This window comes from Castor canadensis, chromosome 3 (genome assembly GCF_047511655.1).
Source record: "Castor canadensis chromosome 3, mCasCan1.hap1v2, whole genome shotgun sequence".
Taxonomy (NCBI): domain Eukaryota; kingdom Metazoa; phylum Chordata; class Mammalia; order Rodentia; family Castoridae; genus Castor; species Castor canadensis.
Genome location: NC_133388.1, coordinates 160,979,797 through 161,004,495, shown reverse-complemented (window position 1 = coordinate 161,004,495; position 24,699 = coordinate 160,979,797). Strand labels below are relative to the sequence as shown.

The 24,699-nt window shown below is 37.1% G+C and overlaps 1 protein-coding gene across 8 annotated transcripts in view; it reads left to right on the top strand.

Annotated features, from left to right (window-relative positions):
• The window catches only part of Rgs22 (regulator of G protein signaling 22), a 118,657-nt gene that overhangs the window by 13,146 nt on the left and 80,812 nt on the right, over positions 1-24,699 (top strand). For 6 of the 8 annotated variants that reach the window (XM_074068923.1, XM_074068925.1, XM_074068924.1 and 3 more), the window contains exons 4-6: positions 9,855-10,076; positions 22,553-22,638; positions 23,233-23,401. In XM_074068923.1, coding sequence (XP_073925024.1) covers positions 9,855-10,076; positions 22,553-22,638; positions 23,233-23,401 — 477 coding nt within the window. Of the gene's footprint in view, positions 1-9,854; positions 10,077-10,109; positions 10,169-22,552; positions 22,639-23,232; positions 23,402-24,699 lie in introns of all 8 variants that reach the window. The other 2 variants (XM_074068928.1, XM_074068926.1) reach the window with 2 other exon arrangements.

Here is a 24,699-nt window from a genome sequence, read left to right as displayed (position 1 = left end):
TTTTTAGCTCGCTTCACATCTACATTTAGTACCACTTAGCCGACCTATGGAGTATTCACTCTTCATATCATGTGACAAGAGAAAGGAGAATGTTGCCACAGGTTTTCAGAGGGGACAAGGAGGGGAAGGAATGATGGATTCTCAAACCAAGTTTCTGGCACAACTCTCTAACAGATTACTAATGTTTGGTTTATGAGCACTTAGCTAAGAATTAGAAGCCAGCATGGGTTTACTGAGAATAAGTGTGCAAACTAATCTCTCTCTTTTTTGGATAGCTATGGGCTGGCATTTTAGGGAACCGTAAATTTAGTGTATTATGATTTCAGTAAAGTATTATAAAAATAATAAAATGAATCATGTTACTTCCTGCTCTGCTCAAAACCCTGTTTAGTGGCTTCTTTTATTACACTAAGAAGAAAATCCAGAATCCAGTAGGATCTGGCTCTTGTCATCTCTTGGTCTTTATTTCCTATCCCTTTTTCCTTGTCAGTTCTTTTCCTGCTTAACAAACATTCTCCATATTTCACAAAAATGAGTATGCCAAGCATATCCAGGGTCTTTCAGCCTGGAATGCTCTTCCCTGAGGTATTTGTATCACTCTCCTTGACTTAAATCACTTCTGTCTAGAAAGCCTTCCCACCAACCCTATCTAAAATAATATCCCCAACTCATGCTCTGCCTATATTGCTTTATTTGTCCCCAAAGCCCTTATCATTATATGTGAAATTAGTTTCCAAATATTTGAACTGGTTCACTAACTATAACCAGTAGGGGTTGATTCTTAATAGCCTACAGATTGAACTCCCCGTTCCTTCGTATGGAATTCAAGACCCTTTGCAATTTGGCCTCAACTTAACCTTTCTAGTTTTATCTCTAGCTCCATACTACTTGTGTCACTCTGCACACTCTTTTCTATCTCCTCTAACCCACCAACCCACCTTGATCACACATAATCTTCTTGTGTTCAACTCTCACTGTGTAATGGTTAGTAACAAGAGACAGAACTCTGTTTGATTTTGGCCCTCCCATTCATAACCTATGCAATTTTAGAGGCATCACTTACTTAAAGAAACTTTAGGTTTCTTTCTCTCTAAAAACAATGTATCTTGTAGAATTATTATGGAATGAGGTAATGTATAATATGAGTTAGTGCTTCTTTTTCCTTTCCCTTCACTAACTAGACCATCTTTTCTTCCATTCCTGAAACACAATAGGCAATCAGTCTCTCTTTAATTGGATTGGTGGATCATTGTCAATCTGGAGGATAATCTGTGCCACACAAATCTGTTATTGACTTTGCCTTTTAAAATTTATTTTTATTAGAGGCTTGTATGAAAAGTTGTAAGAGAAACCAGTATTTTTCCAGTTTAAGGTCACTCAGCTAGTAAATGACAGGTTCCACCCAGGGCCACATGGCTCAGAAACTTTTGATTGTCCCACACGATTGATGTCCACAGAACTGGCAATGGAAGGATAAACTGATCATTTGGATAACAGACTGTGGTCTCATTGTAATCCTGATACATAGTATGAAACGAACAAAAACAAACAAAGCTAATGTATTTTTAGGGTACATTAATAAAAGTATAGTCAAGATCAAGAAAAATACTGGCCTGGAGCATAGAAAGCACTCAGTAAATGTTTTTTTGAATAGGGTTGAATTGTCAGACCACATTTGGAATATTGTGTTCCATTCTTGGTGCCATATGTTAAGAGTTGCTCTGCCAAAACAGACTCAGGGAGACTCAGCTTGTGAACACTCAGGAAACCATGTCAGATGAGGAAGGGTTGAAAGAAGTATGAGTATTTAACCTGGCTTGGGACTGGGTGATAGGAGTGGAATGGAGTAGCCTTTTCAAATATTTGAAGATTTGATTAAGAAAGATTGGTTAATATATTCTGTGAAACTAGAGGGCAGACCCAGGGCCACATTTAGGATGGAATATGATTTTGAAGTTTGTTTTCAAACAGTAATATTGGCTGGTTTATGAAGTATTAAACTCTTTGTGATTGGAGGTTTCAGGTAGCAGTTAGAAAATCATCTTATGAGAATGCTGTATAGGAGGCTAGGGGTAAGGGAGAGGGAGAGAGAGCAATCATCTTATAGGAATCCTGTATAGGAGAGATTGCCTATTTCTCTCTCTCTCTCTCTCTCTCTCTCTCTCTCTCTCTCTTTCTCTCTCCATCCATCTGTGGTGAGAGACTGGACTTAACAAATAAATTATGATTAATTCCTTCTTCTCTGTTTATCTTAGGAGTTGCATTGTACATTTCTAGAGCAAAGATGTATCTCTTCTGTACCTCCCAAAACATATTCACATCTTCCATGTAAGACCCTTAAAATAAACAAATAATTTCTCCTGCTTCCACTCCTCTCCTACCTCTACCTCCCACCCAAACCAACTACAATGTAAGCCTGAGAGTGTAGGTAAAGATTATAGGGTCCTCAGGGCATCTACATTTCTGAGACTGTTCCTACATCTGCCCAAGGTCCTATAATTGGATTGTGGCAAAAATGGGCCTAGGAATCAGTCTTTCTGACTCCTACACTATTTCTTTCCATTACACTATCACACCCTTGGGACAGATTGTAAGATTCAGAAATTGATGGCTGGTAGCCTGCCTCCATGTTATTTTTTGATGAGGGGAATCCAGGACAGTTGCCGCTATTATAAATGATTATGGCACTTTCCACATCCTAGCTTTCATAACTTCATTCCGTTTGTTCTTGTGCCAAGTTCACATTCAGATATTGTTTTCATTTGGTGTCTGGGAGGGTTTTTTTTTCTGTCAACTCTTTCTGGACAAGTGTTTGCTTATTAAGCTTTCTCTGTGATATAGTGTGAAAACATTTTTTCCTTTTGGTTTTGTTTTGTGTGTTTTATGCTCATGACTGTTGTGGGATTGAGTAGATGAGCCCACATAGATTTAGGTTGGTCCTCTGTGGGTGGTTTCAAATGTTTGTGACATTTATGGTTTGCAGAAGCTGAAGGGGTGGCCTGTTCTATACCCTCCTTGCAAGGATAGGTATGTCATATGTTTGCCAGACCATGCTTAGCTATGTGCTTTTGGAATTTTACTATAACTTCTTTTTTTGGACTGATTCTCTACACTTTTTTTAACCTGAAAACTATAATTTCTTGCAGCTTTCTGAAAGTTATATGCTAGATGAATTGTTGAGTGAGAGGGGATGTCTAGAGAGAGAGACAGACAGAGAGATAGAGAGAAAGAGACAGAGAGAGAGAGAAGAGAATATAGATTTGGAGTGGGATGAAGGGGGCGGGGATGGAGGCCTTGGGCCTTCCATTGCAAAGATTCAAATACTCAGAGATTTGTTTTTTCAAGATGTTGATGGGGCTCTAGGTAACTGCTTAGTTCAGTTATTTATACCTTTGGATATTTTGATAAGCCTTGTAGCACCAACATAAATTGCCTAGTATAACTCATTCTCTTAACTAAGGATATTTTCTGTACATTTCATGTGGCACATCATTCCTTCCATGAATGTCTAGTAAACAGTTTACAGTTAAACATCTAAAATGACAATAAAGCTTAGATTAAAAGAAGTTGTTATTGGTAACTGACTTGTTATATTTAACTACTCAGATGTTTTTTATTCACTGACTAGGATGCATGTTTAAAATACAGCTTTGGAGCTCAATTAGTAGAGACAGAGTTGGAGCAGAGATGAACATGTATTAAATTAACCTAGTCATTAGTTTTTAATTTAAATACTGTTCAGCTAAATAATTTGGCACCCAATAAGTTTCAGTGGTGCTGGGCTGGCAGTTTAAGCACATCACTAATTATTCACAGGTTTTTTTTTCCTCTTCTTTTCAAAGAAATGTGGAACCAGCAATTTATTGTGGTAAAAATATTTTCATGCACTTGCTTTTTCTGTGAAAATATTTTTCGCACATGGATGACTAGTACTACAAAGTTAGCTTTCACCACCTTCAGGTCAATTCATCTTAGAACATTTGGAAGATGATACCCTTGAAATAAGAAATTAAGTAAGGAAAAGGCAGTCTGCAACAGCTTGTGGAGGATTGGGTTTAAGGCACAAACTGAAGATTTTTTTCCCCCCATCATATGATGAAAAGCTGAGCATTGTCTAAATCAGCCTACTCAGCTTTTGTGGGGAAATATTTCCCATATCATTGCTTTCTATCTCCCCTACCCTGGGTCTTTTATTATAACATATTAAGCTATCTTCAGGAGTTTTATGGATGGTAAAAACAAAGGACTTGATGTGTAAGGGAGATTATTTTTAAGCAAGCAACAGAAATCTGGGTCATTACAAAAGGGCAGGGTTTTCTCCCATGTACAGAACATAAATGGCTAGCATCGTCATGTATATGAGTACACAGGAGAGTCAGCATGAGGGAATGGACAGGGCTTAGGCCTTGGGATTTTTCTTAACCTGGAGTATATCTGTCTTCAGATAATAATTCTTCAATAGCACCCCATCATTTTGAAGGAATGAATCTTGAGCGTGCACTAGAATTACTTAAGGGCTTGTTAAAGTTGAGAACACAGGGGCCCCCATGCTGCTTCTGATTGGGGGGGCACGAGAATTGGCATTTGCTTCAAGTTCCAAGGTGATGCTGAGCACACTCTGAGAACCACAGGATTCAAGAGGATGCATTGAGGGTTACAGTGTGCAACAGCAGGTCCTGATGGAGCAGTCCTCGCCCTTTTCTCCAGACTTCCAGTCTGCTATTGTCCCCATCACACACTGAACTTCAGCAGTGCTACACTGTGTGCAGTTCACCAAAAGTGCCCTGTTCTTTTGTACTATCTTCTGCTCCTGTATCTTGGTACATTTGCTCTTTGTTTTGCTGAATTTCCTTCCCTCCCTGTCTACCTAATAAATGCCCATTCATTTTTCAAGACCCAACTTTAGCATTCCACTTACTCTATATCTCTTCCTTAATTTCCTGAAGATAGTTAAGTGAATCCTTACATGCCATCACACTATTTTGTATGTATGTCTAGTGTGCTTTTTATGTGTTGAAGTGATGTTGCAATATACATGTTGTATGTAATTGATCTCTTCATGTGGTGCAGAGAGAGTAAGAATGGATTAAAGATTAAGGATGATTTCTTCTGTTCCAATCCATGAATGTGTGTCCTGGAGAGGGTATGAGATGGAAGATGAGAATCTGCCATTCCTTCTTGAGTCTCATCCTTATTGCCTCTCAATAGTGTAATAGTCTCATTATGCCAAGGGCAATTTCGTGTTAAACATATACGTTTTTTGTATGACATGACCTTAAAGTACAAACCCACCACTTCATCTGGTCCCTAACTGAAATGAATCAGTGACCCATTTCCATGCTGAAAGACACAAGTCAGCTTGAGAATAGTGTTAACAACAACATTGTCCTTTACAAGTGCTTTCAAGGGTTTCAAGAATAATTTTGACTAATGTTTATCTTTCTTCTTTTGTTAGAAAAAAAAGAAAATAGCAAAACATTTATTTATCCTTGGGAAAGACTCTTAAGTCTTAAGCATTCTTAATTTAGAAATGACAGTGTTTTTTTCTTTGAAGATGGTGTCTGTCTATGTTGCATGGACTGGCCTTGAACTCTGTCTCATTCATTGCAGTTAGGGCTCTGTGATGGATGCTCTGCATTGGCTCCCTAGATATGGCAGTATATCTTCCATCATATTATCTCATTTAATAAGGAATCAGTAAATATTTATTGAATGAATGAGTGAGCTAACAAGGAGACAGTGGAGTTGGGTGATCTTACTAGAGAACAGAGATTTAGACTTTTCCCCCCTGGAGAGGCAGTCATGAACTGAGGGAGTATCAGACAGGGAAGGCACCTTCAGATTATCTAGTTAAAGCCCCTTTTTACTCAGGCAAAGTAGTTTTTCCAGTATTTCTAATTATTCTGCTTACCCTCTGGATAGTTTCTAGTTTAGCCAAATCTCTTTTCAAGTATGATAACTAAACAAGACATAATATCCTAGAATTATACCCCTTATCTCTGTGAACATATTTCCCCTTCAGTATTTACATTTACATGTGTTTTAACTGATTTCAGTATTTCATTGATTATGTGTGTATGTGGTACTGGAGTTTGAACACAAGGCCTTGTACTTGTAAGGCAAGTGCTTTTCCACTTGAAACATTCCCCTCATCCCTTTTTTTGCATTAGTTATTTTTTCAGATAGGGTCTCATGCTTTTAACCTGGGTTCAGCCTTGGACTGCATTCCTTCTATTTACACCTCCTACATAGCTGGAATTACATCTACATACCACCAGTTTATTTCCCAAGATGGGGTCTTACTAGCTTCTTTTGCTGAGGCTGGCCTCAAACCACAATTCTCCTGATGTCTGCCTCCTGAGTAGCTGGGATTACAGGTGTGAGACATTATGCCCAGCCCTTTAAATGTTCTTAAGTTTAAAAATTACAAAAAAAATTTTTCAAGACAAGGTCTATGTTGCCCAGGCTGGCTTTGACTCCTTGGTTCAAGCAGTCCTCCTGCCTAAAGCCTCCCAGGTAGCTGGGACTACAGGCACATGCCATCATGCCCAGCTTATAAATATTTTGACGTATCCTATATTTACATTTTTGGGGGGTCATTGAAACAGGTTGGCTTTGAACTTGAGATCCTTCTACTTTGGCCTCCTGAGTGCTAGGATACATTTCCTTTTTAAAGTAAGAACATTTCATGTCATTTTACATAAACACACTTAGTTCTAATACTCCTTTTGTTGCTTTTCCTCGTGCCTTTTTTGTAAAACACTTCTTTTTGATTAGTTCTTCTTACTTTAATGTGCTTACATTCCTTAGTTTTTCTTCCTCAGAATAATATACCTGCCTCTTTTACCACTTTGCTCGGTTCAGAATCCAACTATCTTTTGAGTGACTGTGAGTAGTAGGGACCTAAATGAAGCCATGGTTACATGGGGGCTGGGAATGTTTAGTTTTCCAAGCTTTCCATTTCAGGAGGTTGGAATGCATCCTGAGTGAGCTGGTCACAGCACCCACCTACTACAGCTCTAACTAAAATTCCCTGGATTTAAAGCTGTTTCAGTCATCATTCCAGAGTTCTATAGTAAGCTCACTAAGGGACTTGCTTTACACTATGATGACATCATTTAACCTTTCTCAGCTGCATTTTTCCCTGGTAGCAGAAAGCTAATACTTGCCCCCACCAAACTGGATGTGACTGTATGATGATGGCTCTGCTTGTTGTTATGAGCAGCCTACCTCCCCAGCTCATGAGCTGGCAAGGAGACAGCACATTCTGCAAACTGCTCCCCTCAGAATCTTCCTGAAAGACAAATGGGAAGTAGAGATGCTCCCCCCTTTATTAGGATATTGGCATACGCTTGTTTCCTTGAGGCTTGAGATAAAGTCCTTACTTCTTAAAATGGCACTTAAAGCCTTCCATGAGCTGGTCTTGTCTACCTTGTCTATCCCAAGCTGTTCTCTGTTCCTTGAACTATTCTACCTCTAGCTATCCTAGTTCTGCTCCAACTGCACTGTGTGCCTAGCCGCATTTCATGTATATCATGCTTCTGTGCCTCTACCACTAAAACCAAGTTAAGGAGAACAAACCTGTGCTGGTTTAAATCTCAGCTCCATTACCTTCATAGGGAGAGTTATGTCTTAGCACAGTGCCTGGCATAGAGAAAGTGGTTAGACATGAGTTTCCTCGCATGTGCAATACAGCAAAGAAGGGGAATGTGCTGTCTCTAGAGCCCTGATCTACCACTTCATAGCTCTGAATCTATGGGTTGTCACTTAACCACCCCACACATTAGTTTTCTGTAAAGAGCTCGCTTAGGAATTTAGAAGGTTACAAGACAGTACGTTAAAGTGTCCATCACATACCCAGTACATGGTAAACGTTCAATAAACTGTAGTTTTCATCCCCCCTGTTATTTCTGCCAACTGAACCTCAACTAAATAGAACTACTAAGTAAGATTTGGTATGTATCATTTCAGAATGTCACAGTCTTTCTATTTTTTTTTTTTACTTGAGCATTTTTTACTTGATTAGTGGGAATTTTTTCTTTGTCCATTGAACTAACTAATTGGTCTGGGTTTTTTTGGGTGGTACTAGGGTTTGAACTGTGGGCCTCACACTTGATGGGAAGGTACTCTATCACTTGTAATTTTGTGTTGGGTATTTTCAAGACAGAGTCTCTTGAACTATTTGCAACTGCTGGCTTCGAACCACAATCTTCCTGATGTCTGCCTCCTGAGTAGCTAGGATTTACAGGCATGAGCCTCGGATGCCCGGCTCAATTGGTCATCTTTGCTTTGGATTATCACAGCTTTGTGTTCCTCTGGCTGGCAGGTCTGGGGGTAGCAGATAGAAAAAAGAAAGCAACAACTGAAGGTCAGGCTGGTTCTCTTGTTCTATGGATATTGAGAACTAAAAGGAATCTTTTCCAGATGGTCTTTCACACTGTAGTGCTTCCTTTCCTCCACTCCATTAATATTTGATATGTATTCTTTACAATGTTTAATTCACTTCTTTCCCTCAATCCCATAAATCTGGTCTCTGATGGCAGCAGATTCTTTTCAGCCCCTGTCATAGTATATAGTTTGGGCTAATATTTATGACAAATAGGTGCCTATTTGAATACCATATTTGAAATACAAATTCAGTGGGCAACCAAAAAATACATTTATTGAAGAAACCCTATACACAATTTACTGATAATTATTCATATTTAAACATTGAGCTGTATTTGTCATTTGGGGAAAAAAACTTTAGCTCTGAGGCTCTTTCGTACTGTGAATTAATACTCATCTTGAACTCTGTTGTCCTTTCAGTTTAAATTCCTTACAAGGGGAGGTAGTCAGATTTTAGAAATATGATATTATCTGACATCTACATATAAATATAAATATACACAAATGTGTGTATTTCTAGTTCAAATTTGCAATGATGTCCTAGCATTTAACATTGTAACTATAGTGCATGTAACACCCCTTAGGAAAACTTGAATTAATGCTCTGTGTAGGACACTTACTGTCCCACGAGGGTCTAATGTCTTTTACCACTTGGCCAAACATACACAAATCACATGAATGCATGATCAGTTTACCAAAGGTGCCATAAACTAAGTGAATATTCTGAAAAGGGGACCTGATTCTGAATTTGGAGGGCAAAATGAAAAAAGGCAAGTCCAGTCCACCATTTACTTCTTATGGAGATAAAAGACCTAAAGGTGTTCAAATACTTATCCCAAATTACAGAGCTATTTATTGACAAGCTGGCATTCAAACTCAAGACACCTGACATTATGTATTAACTACTTAGCTTTAAATAAAAATTGGCAGCATTTAGTAATTACTGAGAAAAGCTCAGGCATGCTATTCTTTTTCACTTTTTTTGTCACAGTGTGAGGAATGGTGTTGAAATAGTCTTAAATGAAGAACATGTTGTGCTTAATTTTCTCCTTTTGGGAGAAAGAGATTGTTTGCTTTTATGGCTCCTGGGGATGAAAAAGGTAACAGGAGCATTATTTCTTCTTTATTCTTCCCTGATAATTCACCCCTTCTAAGAGGGTGTAATTGCTTTATAGAGACCAGTTTTTTCTAGTTTCAAAGGATCACAGAGGTAAGATGTTTATACAAAGGGAATTTCTGCCAGAGCACAGGCTGACACTGGTGAGGAACAATTCACTGGATCCCCTCACTTCTAGCCAAGGGATTTCCAAGTTCCTAAAAGGGAAGAGGAAATGATTTAAGAACACAAAACAAAGAATACATGTATATATGTAGAACTCAAGTCTTTAGAGAGACAGTGAGTTTCTGAGTTTTAAGTTTTTTTAATACCCCTATGTTTATTTATTTATTTATTTATTATATTACAGACATTTTCAGAAGCAATTAGATTTAATATGGATTATGGAGTTTTTGAAATAATTAACGATGCACCACAACTTCTGGAAAAGCAACTGAAAAAAATTCTACAAAATCAACAACCTCGGAATCCCATTTATGATGTTGTAAGGAAAGGAAAGAATGATGTGAAACCTGTTCAAATGAGTATCCCCTATGAAGATGAGACCATTAATATCAACTACAATATTATGGTAAGAAAGTATATTTGAATTTATTTTTTGCAGGATACAGAAAATGTTTGGTGAGATTAACATGAAACTCCTTGGGCTTCTGTTGCCGAAATGTAAGTATTTATTAACTTGTGTTACACTTACACATAGTGTTTGTTAGACACAATATTATCAGTTCATGTATAATGGCCAGCTTTGGTCAGGCAGTTTTGTTAATGTTTATCAATATAAGAAGGTTTACATAATTAAAATATCTGTACTTTGGGGCAGCATAAATATTTATATAAATGTATATATACACATATATATATATATCTCCTTTATAGTTTAGTTGCATTCTAGGAAATGTGGCTATGTAGGGAGAGTTGATTTCATTTGCGTTTAAACCAATCCTATTAAGCATTTAGAAATTGAGACTTTTGAGTCTAAAGTTACACTGTTTGGCTCTGACCTCCCTGGCCTCAAGTTTTATTATCAGCCTCTAGATTTTGTCTCCTTATCATGTGGTCAGAAAAACCTGTGTTCTAACATTGGCTGTTCAACTTACTAGCTCTGGGCCTTTGAACAAGTCACTTTGATAAATTTTATTTTCATCATCTGTCATGCCTTTACTATCTACTACTTAGGGTTATTGTGTGCATCAAATGACAATAATAATGAATACTTAACAATGCTATTCTCATCTGCTACAACTGTGCTAAAATATGTCTAACATTTCAGACATAGCTCTACTCCAGTCTGAAAATTCTTCAACTCTTCTGTTACTGAATTCGAGTATATTTCTGTATTTCTTGTTAACTCCTGTCAAATTAAATGCTAATAATAATGACTACATTAAAACACTATTTTGAAGCTAAAATAAGAAAATATATTCTGAATTATATAAAGTATTAGTTTATAAAATTTTAAATCAGATATGCCAATAAAGCTTACTGGCAACAATAATTAGTAGCACATTAATAATATATATGTATAATTACATTAAATTTAACTGGGTCTAATCACCCCAATTAAAGTCTGAGTCACATGGGATTAAAAAAAGAAAGACTCAGCTATTTGCTATCTATAAGAAACTAACCTCACAGGGTGGTGGTGACTCATGACTGTAATCCTAGCTGCTGAGGAGGCAGAGATCAAGAGGATTGCGGTTCAAAGCCAGCCTGAGCAAATAGTTCATTAGACCCTATCACAAAAATAGGACTGGTGGAGTGGGCTCAAGGTGAAGGCCCTGGGTTCAAGCCCCAGTACCACAAAAAAAAAAAGATAGAAAAGATATACAGTATAATTAATAATTAAAAGAAAGCTGAAGCAGTTATATTAATATCAAATGAAGTAGACTGCAGGATCAAGGAATCTTGTTAGGATAGAGGGACATTATATATAATAATAAAGGGATCAATTCACCAAGAAAGCGTAACAATTCATAATATGCATGCATCTAACAACAGAGCTTCAGAATATGCGATGCAAAACTAGTAGAACTGAAAGAGGAAATAGACAAATCCAAAGTTATAGTTGAAAATTAAAGCACTCCTCTCTCAATAATCAATAGAAAAGATAGATAGAAGATCAGTAAAGAGACAAGTTCTGTATGGCACTAGCGATGAGGCCACTCTAACTTGCATTTATGAACACGTTCTCTCACAACAGTAGAATGCATATTCTTTTTCAAGTACATTCGGATTATTTACTAAAATGTACCATATTATGGGCTATAAAACAAATTTTGACAAACTTAAAAGATTTGAAATCATGCAAAATGTATGCGCTAACCACCCCAGAGTTAAACTGTAAGTCAACCACAGAAAAATATATGGAAAATATTCAGATATTTAAGTAATTGAACAACATGTTTCTAAATACCCAATAAGTCAGAGGGTAGCTTTCAAGGAACATGAAAAATTATGTTGAATTGAATAAAAATTAAACACAATCAATCACAATTTGTGGGCTAAATTAGTTCTTTGAAAGAAATTAAATTTATAGGTCAAGTACTTATAATTGAAAATCCTAAATATCTTAAATCAATGATCTATCTTCCACTATAGGAAACACAAAAATAAAATAAAATTAAATCCAAAGTAAAGAAGTAAAGGACACCAGTCGCAGTGACTCATGCCTGTAACCCAGCTACCTGGGAGTCAGAGGTAGCAAGATCATGGTTTGAGGCCAGCCTGGGCAAAAATGTTAGTGAGATCCTATCTCAGAAATAAGCCATGGTGGCACAAGCCTGCAATCCCAGCTATGCGAGAGGCAAAGGAAGGAGGACAGTAGTCCAAAGCCAGCCCAGGCAAAAACATGAGACCCTATCTGAAAAATAAAGTGAAAAGGAGTAGGAGCATGGTTCAAGTGGTAGAGCATTTATTTGCCAGTTCTGAAAACAAAAAAGAATACAACCAATGAAATTGGAAATGGAGTCAAGAGAGAAAAAAAACAAGACTGGTCCTCTGAATAAAAATAAATAAAATTAGTAAATTTTAGCCAGATTAACAAGGACTAAAAAGAAAGAAGATATAAATGACCAATGTCAAAAGTGAAATAGAGGACATCATTATTGATCCTACAAATACTCAAAGAAAAATAAGGGAATTTGATAAACAACTTTCTGCACATAATCTCATCAATTCAAATTAAATGAACCTATACCTTGAGAGAGACACAAATTACCAATGCTTACTCAAGAGGATAGCTATAATCATAATAACTTGAGATTATATATTAAAGATATTGGATCTATAGTTAAAAATCTTCCCACAAAAAGAACTCCAGATCCAAGTGGCTTACTGGTGAATTGTATCAGGTATTTGGAGATGAAATAATATCAAAATTATGAAAACTTCTAAAACACAAAAGAAGAGAGATCAGTTTCCATTTCTGAGACTACCATTACCATAGTACCATCAGTAGATAAAGAAATTTCAAGGAAAAGAAAAAAAGCATAGGTAGAAGGATTGCAATCCAAGGTCAACGCTAGGCAAAAAAATTCAAGACCCTATCCAAAACATAACTAAAGCTTGGGCTGACAGTGGCTCAAGTGGTGGGTTGAGTGGCTGCCTAGCAAGCATGAAGTCCTGAGTTCAAAACCCTAGTAATGCCAAAAAAAAAAATGAAAACTACATCAAAAAGGACTGGGGGTGTAGCTTAAGCGGCTCAACAATAAAAAAACAAGTCGCTTTAAAAATCCAAACAGACTTTTCTCTAAATAAGATAAATAAACATCTATTAAGAGAATGAAAAAGATGCTCAAAGATCTCTAGTTGTAAGGGAAATGTAATTAAAATCACAGTGAGATACAGCTTCACATCTGCCTGGATGGCTATAATTTAAAAAGATAAAATTGAGAATGAAGGTTTGCAGAAGTTAGAGCTCTCATACAATGCTGGTGCAATTCTAAGGTAATGAAACCACTTTGAAAAATTTTGGGCAGTTCTTTAAAAAGTTAGCCCCACAGTTACCATTCATCCCTGAAATTCCACTCCTAGAGACACACCTAAAGAGCCTATAAAACATGTCCACACAAAAACATACCTACCATCATTCATAATATCCAAGACACAGAAATAGTCCAAATGTCCCATAGTGATGAACAGATAAACAAAATGTATATGGTATAGCCTATAGCCATGCACGGAATCCTATTTGGCAATAAAATATAGTACTGATCCAGGCTATACCAGGGATGAACCTTAAAACATCATGGTAATGAAAGAAGCTGCTCACAAAAGACCACATGTACTTAATTAATATGAAATAACAAGAATAGTCAAAAAAGAGAGAAAGGAAGTAGATTAGTGGTCATTTATGGGTGCTAGAGGGAAGGCAGGGAGTTGGGGCAAAATGGGGAGTAATTGCTGATGGGTATGAGGCTTTTCTGAAGATGATAAAATGTTCAAAATATGTGGTGGGTAATGGTTGTGTAACTACAAATATCCACAAACTACTGGATCTTGCACTTTAATTGGGTAAATTGTATGTAATTTTTTATTGAGGAAAAAAATAAAAGTGTTGTTAAAAAAAGACACAGCATGGTTTGTAGCTCAGTCGTACCCCTTGCCTAGCATGCACAAGGTCCTTGATTTGATGACCAGCATTGGAAAAAAAAATGGTACAAAGCAGAATGAACTTTTTCTACACATCTAATTGAACCAGTAAAATAAACAACAAGCAAACAATAAAAATTGACAAAAACAAATGCTAGCCAGGATACAGAGCAACAGAAACAAAAGGTTCCTATTTTAAAACTTCTGTATGTTGTTAAGAATTCTACATAGAAATCAGTTTGGTAGTTCTAAGTAAAACAGTCCAACATACCCATATATCCTACTCCTGTGTATTACCCAAGAGAAATGAAAAGTTTTATTTGCACAAAAAACCCTATCTACTTGAGGACATAGTGACAGAATCCCAGCACTTTGGAGGCTGATACAGGAAGATTGTAAGTTCGAGGCCAGAGTTCGAATCCCAGCACTTTGGAGGCTGACACAGGAAGATTGTGAGTTCAAGGCCAGAGTTCAAATCCCAGCACTTTGGAGGCTGATACAGGAAATTGTGAGTTTGAGGCCTCTATATAATGAGACTGTCTCAAACAAACAAACACTGTATGTGAATGCTTACTGTTCTTCTATTTGTAATCATAAAAACTGGAAACTTCCATGTTTCCTTTCATTGGGAAATGGATATACAAACTGTGGTACATCCATACAGTGGAATACTACTCAGCAATGAAGAGGAATGACCTAGGATTACAAAGAAGAGTGAAGGCCCATTCACATTACTTTCTGCTAAAAAGGTGCCAGCGCCAAGAGCCATATACTATATCAATTCCATTTGTATGACATTCTGGAAGAGGCAAACTATCAGGGCAAAGACAGATCATTGGTTGCCAAGGCCTGGGTTGGAGAGAGTCATTGACTACTAAGTAGCATGAGGAAATGTGAGTGTTGTGGAGCTCTTGTCTGGGCTGTGGTCCTTGTTACATGACTGCAGGCATCTGTCAGAACTTGTAGACCTGTCGGGTGAAAAGGAGGCTTTTACTGTGATTAATTCAAACAGCAAAAAATATGACTAAATAAAAAGATCTCTTAGTTGATAGTCATACTTTATTTGACTGCTTTAGACATGTAAATATAATTTTTATTAACCTAAAGGGGAGGTATTTTACACAGTTGCAGAACTATTTGGAAATAGTCCATAACTATTTTCTTTTTTTGTTTTTTTTAGCGGTGCTGGGGTTTGAACTCATGGCCTCACACTTGCTACTAGAGCCACTTCACCAGCCTTAAATGATTCTCTTTCTCTTTTTAAAAATTTTTATTTTATTCATATGTGCATACAATGTTTGGGTAATTTCTCCCCACTTCCTCCCGCCCCCTCCCTTACCCCACCTTACCCCTCCCTACCAGGCAGAAAATATTCAGCCCTAATCTCTAATTATGTTGAAGAGAGAGTATAAGCAATAATAGGAAAGTCTTTTGGGCCAAACTAACCTCACTCAGAATGATGTTCTCCAATTCCATCCATTTACCAGCGAATGATAACATTTCATTCTTCTTCATGGCTGCATAAAATTCCACTGTGCATGGATACCACATTTTCTTGATCCATTCGTCAGTAGTGAGGCATCTTGGCTGTTTCCTTAACTTGGCTATTGTGAATAGTGCTGCAATAAACATGGGTGTGCAGGTGCCTCTGGAGTAACATGTGTCACAGTCTTTTGGGTATATCCCGAAGAGTGGTATTGCTGGATCAAATGGTAGATCGATGTCCAGCTTTTTAAGTAGCCTCCAAATTTTTTTCCAGAGTGGTTGTACTAGTTTACATTCCCACCAGCAGTGTAACAGGGTTCCTTTTCCCCCACATCCTCGCCAACACCTGTTGGTGGTGGTATTGCTAATGATGGCTATTGTAACAGGGGTGAGGTAGAATCTTAGTGTGGTTTTAATTTGCTATTCCTTTATTGCTAGGGATGGTGAGCATTTTTTCATCTGTTTTTTGGCCATTAGAATTTCTTCTTTTGAGAAAGTTCTGTTTAGTTCACATGCCCATTTCTTTATTGGTTCATTAATTTTGGGAGAATTTAGTTTTTTGAATTCCCTATATATTCTGGTTATCAGACCTTTGTCTGATGTGTAGCTGGCAAATATTTTCTCCCACTCTGTGGGTGTACTCTTCAGTTTAGAGACCATTTCTTTTGTTGAGCAGAAGCTTTTTAGTTTTATGAAGTCCCATTTATCTATGCTATCTCTTAGTTGCTGTGCTGTTGGGGTTCCATTGAGAAAGTTCTTGCCTATACCTACTAACTCCAGAGTATTCCTACTCTTTCCTATATCAACTTTAGAGTTTGGGGTCTGATATTAAGATCCTTGATCCATTTTGAGTTAATATTGGTATAGGGTGATATACATGGATCTAGTTTCAGTTTTTTGCAGACTGCTAACCAGTTTTCCCAGCAGTTTTTGTTGAAGAGGCTGCTATTTCTCCATTGTATATTTTTAGCTCCTTTGTCAAAGACAAGTTGGTTATAGTTGTGTGGCTTCATATCTGGATCCTCTATTCTGTTCCACTGGTCTTCATGTCTGTTTTTGTGCCAGTACCATGCTGTTTTTATTGTTATTGCTTTGTAATATAGTTTGAAGTCAGGTATTGTGATACCTCCAGCATTGTTCTTTTGACTGAGTATTGCCTTGGCTATTCGTGGCCTCTTGTGTTTCCATATAAGTTTAACAATAGATTTTTCAATCTCTTTAATGAATGTCATTGGGATTTTGATGGGCATTGCATTAAACATGTAGATTACTTTTGGGAGTATAGACATTTTTACTATGTTGATTCTACCAATCCATGAGCCTGGGAGATCTTTCCACCTTCTGTAGTCTTCCTCAACTCTTTCTTCAGAAGTTTATAGTTTTCCTTGTAGAGGTTGTTTGCATCCTTTGTTAGGTTTACACCTAGATATTTGATTTTTTTTTGAGGCTATTGTAAATGGGATTGTTTTCATATATTCTTTCTCAATTTGTTCATTATTAGTGTACAAAATGCTAATGATTTTTCTATGTTGATTTTATATCCTACTACCTTGCTATAGCTATTGATGGTGTCTAGGAGCTTCTGAGTAGAGTTTTTTGGGTCTTTAAGGTATAGGATCATGTTGTCTGCAAATAGGGATATTTTGACAGTTTCTTTACCTATTTGTTTTCCTTTTATTCCTTCTTCTTGCCTAATTGCTCTGGCTAGGAATTCCAGCACTAGTTGAATAGGAGTGGAGATAGTGGGCATCCTTGTCTGGTTCCTGACTTTAGAGGGAATGGTTTCAGTTTTTCTCTGTTAAGTATAATGCTGGCTGTAGGTTTGTCATATATAGCTTTTGTAATGTTGAGGTACTTTCCTTCTATTCCTAGTTTTCTTAGAGTTTTTATAATGAAATGGCGTTGGATCTTATCAAAAGCTTTTTCTTCATATATTGAGATGATCAAGTGGTTTTTGTCTTTGTGTCTGTTAATGTGGTTTATTACATTTATTGATTTTAATATGTTGAACCACCCCTGCATCCCTGGGATGAAGCCTACTTGGTTGTGGTGAATGATCTTTTTGATGTGTTGTTGAATTTGCTTTGCCATTTTTTTATTGAGGATTTTTGAATCAATGTTCATTAAGGAGATTGGCCTATAGTTCTCCTTTTTGGACATGTCTTTGCCTGGTTTTGGGATAAGTGTATTACTGGCTTCATAAAATGTGTTTGGCACTTTTCCTTCCCTTTCTATTTCGTGGAACAGTTCAAGGAGGGTTGGTATGAGTTCTTCTTTAAAGGTCTGATAGAATTCAGCAGAGAATCCATCAGGTCCTGGACTTTTCTTTTTGGGGAGACTCTTGATTGCTGCTTCAATTTCATTTTGTGTTATAGATCTATTCAGGTGATTAAATTCCTCTTGGTTTAGTTTTGGATGGTCATATGTATCTAGAAATCTGTCCGTTTCTTTAAGATTTTCAAATTTATTTGAATATAGGTTCTCAAAGTAGTCTCTGATGATTTCCTGGACTTCCATGGTGTTTGTTGTTATCTCCCCTTTTGCATTCCTGATTCTACTAATTTGGGTTTTTTCTCTCCTCATTTTAGTCAAATTTGCCAGGGGTCTATCGATCTTGTTTATTTTTTCAAAGAACCAACTTTTTGTTTCATTAATTCTTTGTGTGGTTTTTTTGGTTTCTGTTTCATTGATTTCAGCTCTTATTTTTATTATTTCTCTCCTTCTATTTGTTTTGGGATTTGCTTGTTCTTGTTTTTCCAGGAGTTTGAGATATATCATTAGGTCATTGGTTTGGGATCTTTCAGTCTTTTTAATATATGCACTCATGGCTATAAACTTTCCTCTTGGGACTGCCTTAGCTGTGTCCCATAGGTTCCAGTAGGTTCTGTTTTCATTTTTCATTGACTTCCAGAACTTTTTAATCTCCTCTTTTATTTCATCAATGACCCATTGTTCATTAAGTAATGAGTTATTCAGTTTCCAGCTGTTTGCATGGTTTTTGTCTTTACTTTTGTTGTTGAATTCTAGTTTTATTGCATTGTGATCAGGTAGTATGCATGGTATACTTTCTGTTTTCTTATATTTGCTGAGGCTTGCTTTGTGCCCTAGGATATGATCTATTTTGGAGAAGGTTCCATGGGCTTCTGAGAAGAATGTATATTGTGTAGAGGTTGGATGAAATGTTCTGTAGACATCAACTAGGTCCATTTGATCTATTGTATATTTTAGATCTTGAATTTCTTTATTGATTTTTTGTTTGGATGACCTATGTGTTGATGATAATGGGGTGTTGAAGTCTCCCACAACCACTGTGTTGGAGTTAATATATGCTTTTTAGGTCTTTCAGGTATGTTTGATGACATTGGGTGCGTTGACATTGGGTGCACACAGGTTGATGATTATTATTTCCTTTTGGTCTATTTCCCCTTTTATTAGTATGGAATGTCCTTCTTTATCTCGTTTGATCAATGTAGGTTTGAAGTCTACTTTGTCAGAGATAAGTATTGCTACTCCTGCCTGTTTTCGGGGGCCATTGGCTTGGTAAATCTTCTTCCAGACTTTCATCCTAAGCCTATGCTTATTTCTGTCAGTGAGATGTGTCTCCTGTAAGCAACAAATTGTTGGATCTTCCTTTTTAATCCATTTCATCAAGTGGTGCCTTTTGATGGGGGATTAAGTCCATTAACATTAGTGTTAGTACTGACAGGTATGTGGTGATTCCTGTCATTTAATTGTCTTAGTTGTTTAAAGGTTTGATTGTGTGTACCTAAATTGAGGTTGCTCTCTACTGACTTGCTTTTTCTTTTCCTGTAGTTTGGTGCTGCCTGCCCTTTCATGGTTATGTTGGGTTTCACTTTCTGTGTGCAGAATCCGTTGAAGAATCTTTTGTAGTGGTGGCTTTGTGGTCACATATTGTTTTTGTTTCTCTTATCATGGAAGATTTTTATTGCTCCATCTATTTTGAACGATACTTTTGCCGGGTATAGTATCCTGGGGTTGAAGTTATTTTCATTCAGTGCCCGGAAGCTCTCACCCCAAGTTCTTTTTGCTTTTAATGTTTTTGTTGAGAAGTCTGCTGTGATTTTGATGGGTTTTCCTTTGTCTGTTACTTGTTTTTTCTCTCTTACAGCCTTCAATATTTTTTCTGAAGTCTCTGTATTTGTTGTTTTAATGATAATATGCCATGGGGTGGTTCTATGTTTGTCTGGTCTCTTTGGTGTTCTGGAGGCCTCTTGCATCTGTATGGGCATATTTTTCTAGATTTGGGAAATTTTCTGTTATTATTTTGTTGAATATATTAAACATTCCCTTTGCTTCCTCTTTTATGTTGTCTATTTTCATCCTGAGTTTATTTATCTATTAATCATGTTCTTTGTTTCACTTTGGTGTTTATACAGTGCTTCTATGCTTTCTTTTATTTCTTCTTGTTCTTTCTCAAATTCTCTATTTTTGTTGTCTTGGAATTTCTTGAATGTCTCCTGTACATTTTGGGTGACCACATGCAGTCTCATCTCTATAAAATTCTCATTGATTACTTGAAGGATTTCGTCTTTCAGCTTATTCTTGTGGGCTTCTTTGGGTTCTTTGGCATTGTTTATCTTCGTTTTGTTGGAGTCTGGTTCTGAGTATCTGTTTTTGTCATTTCCCTCTTGTTCCTGTACTCATTTTTTGCTGTGGGGAAACTGGTTTCCCTGTTTTTTCTGTCTTCCCATCATTGCTTTTGGTATTTTAACTGTCCCTGTACTCTGTGCAGTTAAGTATTTTCTAGCTTGTAATAATATCAATGGTGATATTTAGAATGGAAGGGTGAGAGGAGAGAGAAAGCAAAGAAGGTAAAGAAAGAGGGAAAAACAAATAAACAAGTAAAAAACAAACAAACAAAAAAACTGTGTCAAAGATATAAACAGGGAGGGATAGTGTACTAATCACCAGTAAGCTAAACAGGCATTAGAGAGACAGAGAGAGAATAAATAAATAAATAAAATGAAAATAAAAAAAAACTCCAAGTTCAAATGCAATAAAGTTTCAGTCTTAATAATTTTGGTGTTAGTCCCTCAGCCTCCAATTCTGGAGATGGTGTCTCAGAATTAGTTCTGTCATTGTCTCATCAAAATGAAAAAACCAAAAAAGCAAAAAAAAAAAAAAACCACAACAAAGTGTCCCAAGTTCAGCTGCAATACAGTTCCAGTAAGTTTTTCAGCATGCAGGTGTAGTTTGGTTGTTCTCTCATCAAAGGAAGAGAAGAAAAATAAGTAAATAAAAAGAGTCTGGAGACAGCTTTGTCAATGTCTATCTGAGGCTGTGGTTCACCTGCCTGCTGCTGTCAGCCTGCTGTTGCTGGAGGCTTTATTTATGCAGATCTCAGGAGTGAGCTTAACACTCACTTGGCCCCTTAGGCTATGTTTACTTAGAGTTCTCCTGGACGCAAATGCCACTGCTACAAGCTTTCCCCTTTCCAAGCACACTGGGGGAGGTGACACTGCAACCACTTTCTCAGGCTGGCATGTTTATTTACAGTTCACATGGGAAGTGAACCTTCCCCTCTCTCCAGTGGAGTTTTCCTCCCACCACCACTTTTACACACTTTCCCGCTCCTGGTTGCTGGGTGTGTGCCCCCACTCCGGCCTTCACTGGCCGGCTTGTTTATTTACAGTTCCATGAGGGATTGCCCCTCCCCCCCCCTTCAGCACTCAGGGCTCCCCGCCCTCTTTGCTACATGTCTTTTTTATTGTTATTGTTTATTAATCAGTTTTTTTCTCTTTTTTCCCTGGGTGGTGGTCGGTCTGTCCAGGGGGCTATGCTGAGCTGGCCCAGGGTTGTCTGTGGGAGTACCATGTACTGCTTAGCTCACCTGTGGTCTGCTTCTCCCAAGCTGGTTAGGAGCTGGCTTCTGGCACCGCGGGAGCCCTCCTGGTGTCTCCGTTTAACGTGGAGTGTGGATGCTCTGCGCTGGCTGGGGGTGTGGAGGTGTCGGAGTTTTACCTCTTCTTGGTGGCTTTTCCTGCAAGGTGTATCTACAGCATCTCTCCAAGATTTTACTTTAGGAAGCATGCTTTCTGCTTCCTCCCTCTAGTCGCCATCTTGGAATCCTCTAAAATGATTTTCTTAAAGCAAGTTTTCTTTAGCCTTTTAGTTATTTACTTTGTTATTTAACCAACTTTTTTTTTTAAATTTTAAAGATTAGGTAATTTTTTTTTGTGGCAGTACTGGGGCTTGAACTCAGAGCATTCTGCTAGCTAGACAGGTGAGGTAAATTGTTTTTGTGTTTCTTATAAATATTCAGTTATTTTATGTTAGGAACGTTTTTGGTATTATATTTTAGTTAATTTTAAACACCATAAAGGGATTTTGTTTTGATTAAAGGCTTTTCTTCAACTTTTGATTTTATTCTTTAAAGTTTTTCCTTTCATTTTTAGATTAAATAGATGCAAAAAACATTAATAAGGAGGGGTCTGCAGTGACCTTGGTGACTTAACTAAGTTTTCTTGGTGGTTCTTTTTCTGTTTGTGATTATTATTATTATTTTTTGAGATACTAAGGTTTGGACTCAGGGCCTCAGGCTTGCCAAGCAGGCACATTACCACTTGAGCCACTCTGCCAGCCCTAATTTGTGATTATTTTGTACCCATTTTATGAAAATAAAAATACTCAAACTGAACTGGCTTTTTTTTTCATTCCTCCTGCTGCAATAAATTGCTTAATCTTCCTGAATTCTATTTGCTAATCTGTACAGTAGAGCTAACAGTTGATACAAAGTTGTTGAGAAAATTAAAGGGGCTATCAGGGGCAAGAAGTGGCTTGCCTCACTTTTGTGGCTTAGAGTTACTCTGCTGTGCTCTCTTGTGCAAATAGAAGGTAGGGAGAGTTCCTAGTGATAGCTAGAGGTCATTACTGCCCTCATGACTAGGACTCAGTTGTCCTAAAAGGTGATTTTCTTTGACACTCTTTTTTTTTTTCACTTTCTACTGACAGTGTCTCAGTCGTGAACAGGGTATTAAATGGATCAAAAAAGAAAGACTTCCAGCATTTCTGGAAAGTGATTGCTACTTCGAATATAGGTATTGTAGTTCCATTAATTTACATGTTTTAAATGTCTGCTTTTTTCACCTAAAGTTATTTTCCTGTGATTTCTTAGTAAAATGGTATCCCTTTCAATTCACTGGAGTTTGGATTGCACCTGCTATAGAATAAGAGTAAAGGCAGTGGCAAAAATCACTTAACTTTTCTAAAGAGGTTTCACAGAAACAGTTCCTGGCGAATGTATTCTAACTGTGCCTCTTTGATCATTATACTTTTTAAGTTATCTACTGGTGATAATGGTATTTGTATGCAGTCGGTAGTGTGACATTCAAAAGATAAAATGTAAATACAGGGTCAAGGTTTTCCTTTATGTAACTTGATTTAAAATGTAAGTATGCAAACATTTTGAAATTTTACTAAAATTTGACTTTTACTTATTTTAAAAATAAAAAAAGTGTTAACTAATGAATAATTCTATAAGTAAGTCATTAATTTCAGCTGAGCCTAAAAGAATTATCCTGCAGAGTTAGGAGGAGAGACTGGTTTGAATACACAAATTAAAATTTTAGTTAGTTTTCTAAATGCTACCATATTCAAAGTTTATTTCAAAATTTGTAATTTCTACAATGCAGGTTAGCCAAATTGGTCTCACAAGTAAGATGGAGCAAGTCAGGTATGAATTTCTCAATAGGTGCAAGTTTTTCTCCCTGGGTCCTGAAAAAAACACCAACTCCACCTCCTCCTATCACAGAAGAAGACAATCTCACAATTATGAAAAAGTTCTACATTTCTCTTGGCGAGGTAAAAGTATGAGTATCTTTTCATAACTTGGCATTTCAATGAAATTTTTCATTTCAGAGGCATGAATTTCATTTGTACACTTGAACAGGAAAAATAATTTCAAGCGCTTCTAAGGCAGAACTAGGAATAATTCTTGTGGATGAATGCTGACCATTTGCTCTGTCCTGTTTCACCTGAAATACAATTAGGAATATGATCCTCATGTGTCTGAAGTGACAAAAGCGAGTCTGAAAGACATGCTGAGTATCACCTAGGAAGCATCCTGTCCATTACATTCCAAAGTTATTACTATTTGGATTCAATTACTTTTGTAAAAAAGACGATAAATTGTTTCTCCTTATTGGCTTAGTAGTAAGTGCATTACCGTTTTGTTGTTCTCTTTTCTCTTTGACAGTACTGGGATTTGAAGTCAGGGCCTTGTGCTCTACAACTTGAACCAAGACCCCAGCTCTTTTTGGTGGGGTCTAATTTTCAAATAGACCCTTGTGTTTTTCCCTGGGCCACACTGGACTGTGATCCTCCTATCTATACCTCCTTCATAGCTAGAATGATAGGTGCTGGCCACACATCCAGTTTATTGGTTGAGATGGAGTCTTACTAACATTTTTTCTGGGCTGGCCTTGCAACCACCATCCTCCTGCTCTTTGCCACTCCAGTAGCTAGGAATACAGGCATGAGCCCCCATATCAGCCCTGTTTTACTTTTATAAGATAATTCGTCCTTCATAATTGTAGATGTGGGGTTCTAAGAGTGCAACTTTGGATTATCATAGTATAGCGAAGCTGTTGTTTTATTTTGGGCCTCCTAAAAATCAGATCTTACTTCTGGCAGCACACTTCAGATACACAGCTCTATACAAATTAGGAATGACAAACATGTGGTCCTTGTGCTGCTCCTCTCAGTCTCTATCCATGACAGACATTGTTAATCAATTGTAGCAATATTTCTGCTGAGCTAGGACTTGGCTCCAAATTCTTCTCAGCAGAGCATTCTAGACGGGCACCTCTGATTGATCAAAGATGTCATACAAGAGGAAACCTCTTTGCCATTTGTGTGGGAATGGATAGACTTATGTTTGAATTTTTTCACTTCATTTTGTAGCTCCTAGTTAGTTTTGTAGTGTGGACATTTCTATCAGCAATGTTTATCAAAAATGTTAAAATTATACCAGTTCTATCATTTCTGGAGAATAATGCATATTTTTGCTTCTCTCTTATATTTAACTATTTATTTTTCTTAATGCATACGTTGTAGAAATTTCATAAAATATGTACTGATGTTTGGGGCAATAATCATGC